Source organism: Cladophialophora psammophila (assembly GCF_000585535.1).
Source record: "Cladophialophora psammophila CBS 110553 chromosome Unknown aczJe-supercont1.2, whole genome shotgun sequence".
Classification (NCBI taxonomy): domain Eukaryota; kingdom Fungi; phylum Ascomycota; class Eurotiomycetes; order Chaetothyriales; family Herpotrichiellaceae; genus Cladophialophora; species Cladophialophora psammophila.
In genome coordinates this window covers 1,691,236-1,703,931 of record NW_006912923.1, presented here as the reverse complement: position 1 = coordinate 1,703,931, position 12,696 = coordinate 1,691,236, and the positions used below count along the sequence as shown (strand labels likewise).

At 53.8% G+C, this 12,696-nt stretch overlaps 7 protein-coding genes across 7 annotated transcripts; 4 read left to right on the top strand and 3 right to left on the bottom strand.

Moving 5' to 3' along the window:
- Nucleotides 1-893: 893 nt before the first annotated feature.
- A1O5_01958 (uncharacterized protein) lies at nt 894-1,625 on the top strand (the record flags this gene model as incomplete). Its single annotated transcript, XM_007742574.1, has 1 exon — nt 894-1,625. The coding sequence occupies one exon, from the start codon at nt 894-896 to the stop codon at nt 1,623-1,625; it is 732 nt and encodes a 243-aa protein (XP_007740764.1).
- Nucleotides 1,626-2,422: 797 nt separating this feature from the next.
- Nucleotides 2,423-3,730, bottom strand: A1O5_01957 (uncharacterized protein; the record flags this gene model as incomplete). The annotated part of the gene is made up of 1 exon (XM_007742573.1): nt 2,423-3,730. The coding sequence occupies one exon, from the start codon at nt 3,728-3,730 to the stop codon at nt 2,423-2,425; it is 1,308 nt and encodes a 435-aa protein (XP_007740763.1).
- Nucleotides 3,731-4,350: 620 nt separating this feature from the next.
- On the top strand, nt 4,351-5,613 carry A1O5_01956 (uncharacterized protein; the record flags this gene model as incomplete). Its single annotated transcript, XM_007742572.1, has 1 exon — nt 4,351-5,613. The coding sequence occupies one exon, from the start codon at nt 4,351-4,353 to the stop codon at nt 5,611-5,613; it is 1,263 nt and encodes a 420-aa protein (XP_007740762.1).
- A 12-nt stretch (nt 5,614-5,625) lies between these two features.
- Nucleotides 5,626-6,033, bottom strand: A1O5_01955 (uncharacterized protein; the record flags this gene model as incomplete). Its single annotated transcript, XM_007742571.1, has 1 exon — nt 5,626-6,033. One exon carries the CDS (start codon nt 6,031-6,033, stop codon nt 5,626-5,628), a length of 408 nt encoding a protein of 135 aa, XP_007740761.1.
- Nucleotides 6,034-6,724: 691 nt separating this feature from the next.
- A1O5_01954 (uncharacterized protein) lies at nt 6,725-8,335 on the top strand (the record flags this gene model as incomplete). The annotated part of the gene is made up of 3 exons (XM_007742570.1): nt 6,725-7,432; nt 7,484-7,764; nt 7,813-8,335. The coding sequence occupies 3 exons, from the start codon at nt 6,725-6,727 to the stop codon at nt 8,333-8,335; spliced, it is 1,512 nt and encodes a 503-aa protein (XP_007740760.1).
- A 366-nt stretch (nt 8,336-8,701) lies between these two features.
- A1O5_01953 (uncharacterized protein) lies at nt 8,702-10,466 on the top strand (the record flags this gene model as incomplete). The annotated part of the gene is made up of 3 exons (XM_007742569.1): nt 8,702-8,935; nt 9,322-10,171; nt 10,246-10,466. 3 exons carry the CDS (start codon nt 8,702-8,704, stop codon nt 10,464-10,466), a joined length of 1,305 nt encoding a protein of 434 aa, XP_007740759.1.
- A 751-nt stretch (nt 10,467-11,217) lies between these two features.
- Nucleotides 11,218-12,504, bottom strand: A1O5_01952 (uncharacterized protein; the record flags this gene model as incomplete). The annotated part of the gene is made up of 1 exon (XM_007742568.1): nt 11,218-12,504. The coding sequence occupies one exon, from the start codon at nt 12,502-12,504 to the stop codon at nt 11,218-11,220; it is 1,287 nt and encodes a 428-aa protein (XP_007740758.1).
- Nucleotides 12,505-12,696: the final 192 nt, after the last annotated feature.

Sequence of the window (12,696 nt, the reverse complement as noted above, 5' to 3'; positions counted from 1 at the left end):
TTAACCCTGTCTTCTATCGAATTTCCTCTTTGATTGTAGAAGCTTTGCTCTGTCCCAGATCAAAACCTGGCCTTCTGTCCCAACTTCCTCGTGTCCTGCTCACTCTCCCAGCTCGTGATCTTGGTACATCAATGTCACCATGAAGATCAAATGCACCTTCGAAAATTGCCACCAGCACTTCAACACCAAGGAGGCCATGATTCAACACAAGGAGGTAGCGATCTATCACTCGTACTGCAAGCGATGCGACGTCGACTGTGAAAATGACATGTTCTTTTTCATTCATCAGCTTGGAAGTCCAGCCCACAGTGAGTTGGCTTTTCTTCCATTTCGTGACCATCCTCGGCCACTGACGATCTCATAGTCTGCTGTCCGATTTGTGGCAAGGAGGTATTTGAATAAGCGCTTGGAAGAATAGTATAGCCGTCGCTAACCCAAACAGTTCAAGAGCACGATTACCAGAGACAATCATGTGGAAAGTGTAGGCACCACTGTCAAATATTAATCAAATACTAGCTGATATAGGATGACAGCAACATCGTTCTGCTCAGAACATTGGGTGTGCTGGTTGCGGAGAGACGTGTCGATCGGCCGCGGCACTGATACGGCACATCGAACAGGACGAATGCAAAGTCATTCGGCTGACGGATTTTCAGATGCAGCGAGCCGAACGCCAGATCCAGAAAGACGCATGGAAGGCGGAAACAGATCCATTTACTGTCAATCAATCGACATGCGACGAGAAGAGTGCCACCAACAACAGTTTGCCCGATCTATTGAGTGGTATGGCAACCCATGAGTCTGGGCGATCGCTCAGCAACACCCTCGGCGGCCCAATCTCGACTGCATCGCATGGACACTTTCCACCACTCACAAAGTCTCATGCTTCGAAGATGGCCAATCTCAATCCTGGTTCACAGCAAGCTGGTCTTGGGGTTAAGACCATGAGTAACTTCGTCGACCTCGACCCACCCGTTGAAAAAGCTCGAAAGAACTTGCACATCTCCCAGCCGGCATGGGAGGTGCAACCAAAAGGTGATTCATCACAAGGCAGTGCCAACACTAACACTGGAATGGTCACGGGATGGCTTAAGGCGGTCACCGGCGCGGCTGAACCACCATCTGACGACGCGAGCGAAGTTGCCTCAATGTACGACAGAAAGGCGCCGTCATCCGAGGACATTGAGCAAATCCCACCAACTTCATGGACAAAAGCGAATCCGAATGCTCCTCACCAACATATCGTGCAACTGCCCGCTCACTCCATTGTTTCGACGAATGCTCAACTCGAGATTGAAAAGTACTGGGACGCCATCCGCCAGGTGTATTCTTGTCCCACCATCAAGTGCAAACGTCAATTCAAGACGCCCGTCCAATTTAGAGAGCATCTGCTGTCCTCATCACACATTGGTGGTCAGGTCACTTGTCCCTTGTGCTTGAAGTTGTTTGCGACCACCTCAGCTTGGGTGGCCCATACCGAGTCTGCAAGCAAGCGTTGTGATATCCGCAACAGTGCCAACTTCAATCAGATTATGCGAGAAATCACCGGTGGAGTCCTAGGAACACGCGGATACAATGACAATGGCACGGTCAAGTTCGTGGCACCAAAGATTGAAGATTGGTGAAGCGACCGGAAACCTCCATGGCCCGCTTGAATGCAAATCACACCCCGCCTAGGTATCATGTCGAGCCCAATTTCAAGATCAAGATCATGCCAATCCCTGAACAGAATTTAACAAGTCCACTCGACAGAACATTTATGGCATTTGCAGTGCTGAGAGACCTGGCTTGATATTATTGCTCAAAATTTTCTTTTGAAGACGACATTAGCTTTATTACTTTCGGACCCCCACGCCTGAAGCGCGCGTAGATTGTCATGAGCATCAAGTCGCATTGAACTGAGAGCGCCTCTGAAGAACATGGTGCGAAGGAATATGAATCAGGAAACAACCAGATATCCCTAACAACAACAAAACAAAAAAAGTCGAGCACGACCGTTCCGATGAAGCAGGGATATTGCACAGATGACACCTGAGAGGAAAAGTCCGGATACGCGGCTTGAAATTACACCGGTATAAATGCCTCTACACGAGAAGGACCCAGCAGAAGCAGCCGCTGGCAACTTTAGGAATGTGCTCAGACAACCAATTCCGGCTGAATAGCATTCAACAGACATTGTACATGGCGCTCAAGGTACGGGTCTCTCCACACAGCCTTGGTTCCAAGGTTGTTTTCATGTGTTCCGTCAGTAATCGTGGCTGCATTAAGATCAAAGCATATGTCGAGATCGTCTCTTAAGCGGACCGAAGACGCCCAGCGCTTACCTCCTCAAAGAACTGGACAGGTCGTTACGGGCTTTCCCCATCCTTTGCCGTTCGTACTCTAGCTCATCGACTTCATAATCCCCCTACTCTGCCTCAGTTCACAAGCGACTCGCGAACCCGTCTCTGTCGACCCTGCACAGGTACTCCCTTGTAATGTCCTTGACCTTGGTCACGCCCGCCAAGCCCATACAGAGTCTGAACTCGTCACTCAACAGTCTCAGACACAACTCGACGCCTTCCTGCCCTTTGTACGCCAAGCCCCAGAGGATGGGTCGTCCAACCCAGCAGAAGTCAGCGCCCAGGGCAAGGGCCTTGAAGATGTCGGTGCCGTGCCGGATGCCGCCATCGACGTGGACGGGCACACGTTTCTTGACCGCGGCCACGACTTCCGGGAGGGCGTCGAGGGTCGCGAGCGCGCCGTTCAATTGCCGGCCGCCGTGGTTGGACACGATGATCCCGTCGCAGCCGTGGTGCACCGCGAGCTCGGCATCCTCGGCCGTCGCGATGCCTTTGACCCAGACTTCCATCTCGGGGCCGCAGACCTCTTTCAGCCAGGGGATGGACTCGTCCCATGACAGGGTCGGGTTTGCCGCGTGTGTGTGGAATGTGATGGGCCCGCCCGGGGGGATGCGACGGTGGCCGTCGTGGTAGCCAGCCGTGCTGGGACGCCGTTGGCGTGGCATTTGCGGCCGGCGAGAGGCTGGAGTTTTCTTCTCGTCAGTGGCTGTCGTGGTTCGACTGTGCTCCCTCCCTGCTGCTGTATCTGTGTCCTCATCTTGTTCCGCAAAATTCGCTATGGAGAGGTGGGCCGGCAGTTTGAACTGATTTCTTATCTCGAGATTGCGGCGGCCGAGCATGGGTGTGTCAACTGTCAGGAGGACGGCTCTGTACCCTGCCTTTTTGGCGCGGTTTATGAGCTTCAGGGAGTGGTCGCGCTCTTCGAAGAGGTAAAGCTGAAGGACGTGGGTATTGGCCCCGCTGGCTTGGGCGACGTCCTCGAGAGTGCTGGTTGAGAATGAAGAGAGGCCCATGACAATTCCGCGTGAGCGACAGGCTCGTGCTGTGGCGATCTCTCCGTCGGAATGTGCCAGTCGTTGCATTGCCGTGGGCGCCACGCCGAAGGCAGAGCTGTTTGTGTGTCCGAATACCGGGACTGTGGCATCTATCTGGGATATGTCTCGTAATACCCGCGGACGGATGCGATATTTCTCGTAGGCCGAGATGTTCTCAGAGAGGGTGCTCCCGCAGTCGGCGCCTTCGTTATAGTAATCTCGCGTCTGCTTGTCCATGCGCTCATAGGCGAGGGATTCGAGCTCAGAGATGGTGAGGCAGTTTAGGTCGTGCGGTTCGGCTTGGGGGGCTCGAGGAGCAGAGGGGTCGGGTTTAGAAGGCGCCTGGGGGGCCATTGGTGCGGGCGAGGAAAAGAGCAGGCGGGATCCGTTATTTAGGAAGCTGTATGCTGGTTGAAGCAATGTTTTCCACCGCTTCCTTTATAGCAAGAGACGAGAGAGATCTGCTAACAGAGAAAATGGCACGGGGTACTTACGATAGCAATCGGACATACCTGTCTGCAATTCGATCTTTCCAGCTTGAAATCGACGCAGATGACGCTGTTTGAGCAGTCGAATCTGGGGTCTGGGGAGCTCCCTATCGCGTATGAAATCAGCGATCGACGAGCTGGACTAGGACTACTACGCATGACGTCGTGGAGATGGAAGAGGCGTTGGTGCGAGGGAAGATGGAGGAAGAGATGCATGACGAGTGCGCGGGGAAGAAGCGAGCAGCGCCAAATCGGGAACGGCGAGGACGGCAATGGAGCCTCGTCCGACTTTTGTCGCGTCTCGCATGGAACGGACGAAAATAGCCTGATTTCCCTCGCACTCTACAAGACTCCCGTCTGCGCGTCGCCCTCGATGGGGATGGAGACAGTCATGATGCCAGACAAATAGCGGACAAGGCCTTCCTTTCGACTCTCCCACGGACCGACAGTCTCCCCTGTCCGCCTGCTTACCCGTTCTCAGCAGCCATGGACCTCTCCTTGAAAACCCTCCGCGGCCTCCTCACGAATCCTACACACACGAGATTGACAGCTCCATTGATGCTCCTGGGCGAGGCTGCCCTCTGTGGCCTCATTGTCTGGAGAGTGCCGTACACCGAGATCGACTTCACGACGTACATGGCCCAAGTGCGCATGTTCCTGTCGGGCGAAAGAAACTATGCAAACATCACGGGTCCCACGGGTCCTCTCGTTTATCCGGCCCTTCATCTCTACATCTATTCGATCCTCTATACGCTCACCGACCAGGGCACCAATATCCTGCATGCTCAGATCATCTTTGCCGGGTTATACCTCGTGACGCTGGCCGTGGTATTTGCATGTTACAGACGGGTGGGCGCACCGCCGTGGCTTCTGATACCCTTGGTATTGAGCAAGAGAATGCATTCTATATTCTTGTTGCGGCTGTTCAATGACTGCTGGGCCACGCTGGGACTTTGGCTCGCAATCTACTCCATGCAACGGCGCAAGTTCGGAAGGGCAGCGATCATATGGGGACTGGGATTGGGGGTGAAAATGACTCTATTGCTAGCTGCACCCGCTGTGGGAGTCATCATTTTGCAGGCCCTCGGTACAGGCGAAGGGCTTTTCACAGGTCTCTATGTCTTTGTCCTCCACATGGTCATATCCATGCCCTTCTTCGGCGAAGGAACGAGCCTTTCATATGTCCAACGCTCATTCGACATTGGGAGACAATTCCTGTACAAGTGGACGGTCAACTGGAGGTTCGTTGATGAAGAGATGTTTCTGTCGCGCAATTTTGCCATCAGTCTCTTGGTCATCCACGCATCCTTGCTGCTCCTGTTCTTTCAGACGAAGTGGATCAAGCCCAGTGCTTCGAGCTTGGTCGAGTTTGCCAAGAAATACATGTTTGGTATGAAAGAGGCGGAGGAGCTGAGAATCTCCAAAAAGGTCACCTCGATCTTTGTGATGGATACCGTCCTAGCCAGCATGGTGATCGGTATGCTGTGCGCCCGGAGTCTGCACTACCAGTTCTTTGCATATCTCGGATGGGCAACCCCGTATCTGTTGTGGAGGACCGGGGGAGGTCCTCTCTGGGTCTTTCTCAATTGGGCAGTCCAGGAATATTGCTGGCTGGTATATCCGAGCACGGACGTGAGTTCAATGGTGGTGGTGGCAGAATTGGCGCTGCAGGCCATGTGCGCTCTTGTTGCACCACCCGTGGATCACATCAGTCCTCCGCCAGCGAGTTCGCAAGAGTTGAGGAGCTGAGAGGCAGACGCATCATCCTGTTTCGTCCTCGCTGTCCGAAGGCGGCATCCGGCCCACCCGTGAGTCCTTGTCGTCACTGTCGGCCAGTGTGGTCCTCTTGACGAACTCTTGCGGCCAGAAGGGTTGTTTCCTCCACGCCTTTTCGTCACCAACGATATTCACAATTTCGCCCTGGATCTTGTTGTCCCGGTCGGCCGTGGTAGTGGTATCTACCAGGACATAGCCGCCGCGCTTGACGAAGATGGTGGATCTGAAGCGGGCTTCAAGTTCGACGAGAAACGTGGATGAGTCGGGGGTCTGGACCGTGTAGAGGTCTTTGCCGTTGACTTTGACCACACGGGCGATCAACTGACCGGGAGCCAGAGAGTCAGGAGGAGTGAGGGTCTCTTCCGCGGTGCTTCGGATCTTACGGCGAGACATGGCGATAATGGGAACAAAGTGATTCGATCTGGTGGCACTGAAAAGGCAAAAGCAAGACCAAGTTGCGGTGACATTTTGGGGATTTTTTTTTTCTTCTGGCAATTCTGGCCGGGCAAGCGGGGGAAGGAGAGCATTGACAACCTGTGGTGTTTGGCGGGCAGCGTGTTGAAAGAGGAAAGAAACCCGGGCGCAGGCGGGTGGCTTTCTCACCCAAGCTCACCCAAGCTCACCCAAGTCACTCCCTCTCGGTGCCTCATCACACCCCCCTTACACCCACCACAAATCACCACAAAGCACCGCTATCAACCCGTCTCCATCGAGCTTCTACCCGGCGAATGCGGCAAAATACCCTCGAATCAACACTGGCTGATAGTATTTTCTTGAGAATTTAACAGTCGATCTACAAGCTCGTCCCAGGCCCACCATGTCCACAGGCTTCACATCGGTCCATCTCGCACCGCGCTTGCACCCAGCTTCAATGGACTCAGACCCAAATATGTTGCCTTGTTCTTATCAATGCGAGCGTATTCCAAGTGGGGCATGACCTGGATCAAGAGAGAGAGAGAGAGAGAGAGAGAGAGAGAGGTATATGTATATTTTCTCCCAATTCTGTCGTGACTGCCATCTTCTACCCACGTCTGCAATTGTCCCATCTCCTTTTCGCTTCTTCTTATTCTTCGTCTTCTTCATGATGACAGTACAAGCATTCGGTGCCTTTATCACCCATGAAAGTGACCCATCCGCTGCTGTCCGTGGACTTGCCCCCGTCGTCCATCGAGACAACATTACCGCTGTGTCACCCACTGAGTACGAGCTCGACGAACTACAATGGGGCAGACGCTTGAACGGTCCATGTAAGGCGCCCTCTCGCAATGCATCGCCTGTCGGTCGGTCTCTTCCTCCAACGCCTGGCGAGTTGGAACGAAGTCAACCTCCTACACCAAAGCGAGATCAAGCTGTTGATGCCATCGTTCAGTCCATATCGAATCCACCCAGAAATCGTTGGCGAGTAGCGGCGGCGAGTGTCATGTTCTTTTTGCTGGGCCTGAATGATGCCGCCACTGGTGCTTTGATCCCATACCTGGAAAAAGACTACCATATCGGATATGCCATTGTTTCTTTGATTTTCATCACTAATGCTCTCGGGTTTATTTCGATGGCACCAGTCATCCAGCTCATCGAGTCTCGGCTCGGTCGGACTCGTTCCTACATCATCGCAACCTCTATGATGAGCATCGGCTACATTACCATCGTCTGCTCTCCACCATTTCCTGTGGTGGTGCTCAGCTTCTATTTTCTCGGCTGTGGGATGGGACTGTTTCTAGCCATGACCAACGCCTTTATTGTCAACTTGCTCAATGGCACTGTCGTCCTAGGCTTTTGCCACGGTCTATATGGGGTAAGTCAAGACATGTCGGCATGGGCTTCGACCGAAGCTAACTTCTGCCAGCTGGGCGGTATTGTCTCCCCTTTAATTGCTACGGCCATGGTGTCAAGCGGCATTCACTGGGCGCATTTCTACTTCATTACGCTGTCTATATCCTTGCTTTCTGTTTTGTTGATGGGCTGGTCCTTCAGAGGCTTCGAGAGCGATGCTGCTGTCCAGTTACTTTCGTCTCTCGAACGGACCGCTTCACGCCAGGCTGCTGGTTCGGCCGAACTCACCAAAGTTCAGGTGCTCAAAAGGGCGGTCAAGAACAGGACAACGCTCCTTGGAGCGACCTTTGTCTTGTAAGTTGCCTCGATGAAACATCGATCCACTAGTTTGACGTTTCCTAGTTTCTATCAGGGAGCAGAGGTGGCCATTTCCGGCTGGGTCATCTCTTACCTGATTCATTACCGAAGAGGCGATCCCTCCCATGTCGGTAATGTCACCTCTGGATTCTGGGGCGGCATTACTGTTGGAAGGTTTATCTTGACTCATTTTGCTCACAAGGTCGGGGAGAAGTTTGCGGTCGTTCTCCTGATCATTGGAGCCGCCATCTTCCAGCTTCTGGTTTGGCTTGTACCAAACATTATCGGAAACGCCGTGGCAGAATCCATTGTCGGTTTATTCCTCGGACCAATCTACCCATGCGCCACCGCCGTCTTTGCCAAACTTTTACCCAAGAGCATCCAAATCAGCAGTTTGTCAGTCGTGACATCGATGGGAAGCTCTGGCGGCGCACTGGTACCTTTCATCACTGGCATATTGGCACAAAAATTGAGTACCGTTGCCCTCCACCCGGTTGTTTTGATTTCGTTTGCGTCAATGTCAGTTACGTGGTTTCTGCTGCCACGCATTGGGAAGAGGACCGAGTGAAAAATATCCTCACATCTGATGACGAAATTATATTGTCATGGGTCATCCAAATCATCTTTCACACCTTTTTATGTTCTTCGCCAAGCCATAATTGGACTACCACTCGGACAGCATCTAGTCTTCTCAACTATTATATTGGGCTGGATTTGCCATTGGAAGACCCCGACGCAAAGGACAAATCCTTCCATGGACACGGCGCAAAACACTTCTGAAACAGATTTCAAAATTGTAACCTGCAACACTTCACTGGGCCCTCACTTGTCGAGTTTGTCACGTATCCTATCAGCTGAAGCCACGGTGACACAGTCTTCGATCTCGTATCACACATGATTACGCGATCGCAGCCCAACTGATAAATGCAGCGCCATGGACCGCACAAGAGATGAACCACAACAACCTCGGGGAATCCGTAAACGTCTGTACCAATGGGCTGGTCAAGCGGTCAATCGATTACCTGACACCAACATGGGGCCTGCTACTCTCTCACCTGCAAGCCATCAGACAGACATCGCCTCTACACAGAAGCCCACGCATCACGATGATGGCAATGGCGTCTCAAATTCTCCAACAATACCAGATCCCTGCCGGTTATGGGTCAAGGTGCGTGGCACTCATGAATTTTTCTGCCGCATCCTGTTTCATTTCTTGAATACACTAGGAACAATGCCTGGTTGTTTGCTAGTTGGTATTCAGAGTCGCTTGCGTCACTTGCTATTGTCTTCAACCCGCCGTAAGCTTTTCACAATCGATCAATCAATCACTTACCCAATACTCTCGTGCTGTTGAGTGTTCCTGTGAGGATATATTGAAAATGTAAAACGCCTGCTGGAGCACTTCCTCTCGTGCTCCTTTCTCACCTCAAAAAGATCTGTCTGCCATGAACTAGGCAATGCAGCGATGCCAAAACCATCTTGCCCAATCTTTCCATGGATCTCTGTTTATTACTTACATTGTACATATTATCCAACCTAACATCTCTGCTCCAGGCCTCGCCGCTGCCGATAGACACTGCACCAGCTCTTGTCAATACTTCCAGCACAACGACCGCTTGCAAGCCATATCCACCCAGCATAGGCATAGTCTGCGTTGACTCCATTGGAGACGTTCATAGCGCCACAACCTACGTCAAGCGCGACCTGGGATTTCAAGGTCAACTCGGCCAGTACGTCCTTCTGAGTTACGGGGACACCCTCTACAGTGATGCCAACTATAGCGATACATGGCGCGGCATGACAAGCGACTCAGTCGCGATAGCCACACAGAATCCGCTTGTGGTTGTGGACCCTGTCCTCGACTCGCAAGGCTACCCGCCACAGTTCTGCCCGCTTATATCCTCCTTCGGAGAGGATGCGGCCACATGCGCTTTAGGCATCACTAATGTGGTCGAAACCGCCACGCCAAACGAAGGAGTCATGTTCTTCCTCCTGAATCACCGTCCCAACGGCACGAACAATCTTGTTGGCGCCGGGGTCGCCTCGATCACCCTCGACACGTCAGCATATCCTCCTGTTCCGGAAATACGACGTCTGCCTCCGCAATACTGGTGGGACGCCACGTGCGAACCTTGGTACGGAGACGTCGGCGCGCTGCGGTGGAATGAATACGTCTACGCATACGGCCACGGGCCACAAGGCAATCCCTGGGTATACTTGACTCGAGTCCGTGCGGACGAAGCCACCAACGTCAGCTGCTACGAGTATTGGAACGGTGAGACATGGCAGAATGACAGGCTCGATGGGAAAACCATTGGTGAGAAGGAGAGTGTATTCTGGCAGGTCAACCAGGGACAAGTGGTCTGGTCCAACTATTTTGGATGCTTCCTCTTCGTGTATTGTGGTAAGTAGTCACGAACGCATTCTCGCCCGGACAAGAGGACGAACCTAACATTTGGTTTATTTTACCCTGGCTAGACAACTGGATGAACTCGAAAGTGCTTCTGAAAACTGCCCAACGACCCGAAGGACCCTGGTCAGACCCGATAACATTGTACCAGGCAACGCCGATCACGCCGGCCAGTTCAATCTACGCTGCGGTGCCCCATCCTTATTTCGATGAGACTGGGAAGACTTTGGTTGTCACATTCACGAATCACCCTAATACCGTGCAAGCTGTGCGGGTCGTCTTTGCCTGAGGTGAAGTGAAATACGGAAGTCTGCTTGAGATGGGAGCAAAGGGAGCAAACACCAAACATGAACAGGTCGAATCCCTTCTAAGTACAGTGCTTCCGGGGGTGAGGGGATCAATCACCTCTGGGTAGTCTGGAGCCAAAGCAAGCAGGTATGGAATGTCTTTTGTCCGTGGCTCGAAGATGCAGGTCCTGTATCAGCGACGGACTTGGAGGTGTACTCCCAGCTTGGTTAATACATCCAATTCAATCATTCAAGGTCCAAGTCTCCCCTTTCAAAGACCTGGAGACGATCCGTCCAACTAGAATGCAGGGACAGGGCTTTCATGCAATCACGACAACGGCGACTTCTGCAATCTTCTTTGCTGTCCAGCTCCTCTCAACAATGGGGTCGATTTGGCGTGGCTGCTCGTGTAGGTCTGAGGTATATTGTGGTGCTCACCTCGCTGCATGATGGCATCGTCTGGTTGGCCGTCCGATGGCAGAGGAAGCGAGATGACTGGGGCCTCTCTCAAATATCAGGCGCGGTGCTTTCAGATTCGACACAAAGAAGTGCATGCATTACCAACGCAGTTCAATGTAACACATGTATTGCCAAGGTCATTTTTATTTTCTGGAACAGCCCGATGTCCAGCCTCTCCACTTTGCCGCCCGTGTCTTGTGCACGCTCTTCCCCAGTCGGCTTATTTGTTTCGTCCCTTGTCGCCCCTCGTCTCCTTCTAACCTCCCCGCCGCCCGCATCACCCTCCACATTCACTCACTCCCTGTCGCCCTTCCACACAAACTCCTGCTTAACGCTCCCTTCGCACAACGGCCTCAATGCGTACCCATAGTCCCCGCCATTCGGGGTCCTCAGCAGGGTGTGGATATGGAACTTGGCCGGGTCCTTGTTGTTCAAGAAGACGCCGCTATGGTGGTCGAACTCGACGAGCACTAGGGGGCTCTGGATGCGGAAGTAAAATGGGTCCGCGCTGGCGAAGCCACCGATCCAGCAGAAGTATGTCTCGTGGTAGAGGGCGCGGCACTGGTCTAGCCGGATCGAGCGCGCGGGCTGCGGCAGGTACAGGAGGTATTGGGTGAGGATCTGGTCGACGAGGGACTGTTGGTCGGCGGTGAGCGAGGACACCGGGATGCCCTCGTAGGGTACGACACGGTTATCTCTATACGCACCGCACAGGTGGCGTTGGTCGTCGTGGTTCCACCGCCCCTCGGGCATGGCCGGGTCTTTCATCTCCTTGTACACCTGGGCCTTGCGCTGCTGCTCGGCGGGCAGCGACTGCATCAGCTGCAACCCGAGCTTTTCTTCCTCGTGCAGGATCCGCGTGCCCTTGTACGGCCCATCGTCGATGATGTTGGGCTCGGCGCCCGTGAACCACGGCGAGATGAGCATCTGGGTGCGGTAGAGGAAGACGTTCAGGCACAGATGGTGGCCGTAGAAGCTGAAGCCCCACGGCGCCGTGGTCGACGGCTGCCCGAACAGCACAAAGTTGTACGAGAACTCGTTCATCACGGCCGTGCCCTGGACCAGCTCGCCCAGAAACCCGTTGATGCGCATCGCCGCCACGGCCTTGTCGTAGCCCTCGGGCGAGAGCGTCGCGCGGAGCACGGCCATCACACCGTCCCGCACGCCCGGCTCGAGCTCGTCCAGCCGGACGCCCTTGTCGCTGAGGAGGAACTCTGGATTCGACCAGGTACGCCACTCGGGCGAGTCGATGTGGTGCGAGAGCTTGGCGACCTGCGCTGGTGTCAGCTGGCTCATGAGCGCCTGCGCCGCGGCGACGATGCCGTCAATGGGCACGCCTTCGTCCTGGATCTTGAACATGCCCGGGCGCACGACGCCGTCATTGGTCACGCCCTTGAACGGCTCCTTGAGCAGTTCCAGCCAGTGCTTGTACAGGGCGTGCAGCCACGGCGGGATCCCGGACTCCTTGAACGCCGTGGCGTAGACGTGGGCGTCTTGTTTCGCCATGGTCGTGAAGCGCGGGATGCTCAGGTCCGGGAGGTATTGGCGATATTCGCTTTCTCCTGACGTCGAGGTCGCCATCGTTGTTCGGCTGATAGGATGGATCAGATGTATGGTTTCTTCAAGCACAGGTCGAGCCGTGTCTTTGTTACTGGCAGGTCCTCAGAGGAGAGTTTGTCCGTGCGATGAATACCCCCCGATGTCAGAAAATCCGCTCAACGGCTTGACCCAGTGCCTTTTATATCATGAACCCTTCTCGTCGCCTGCAAAGAG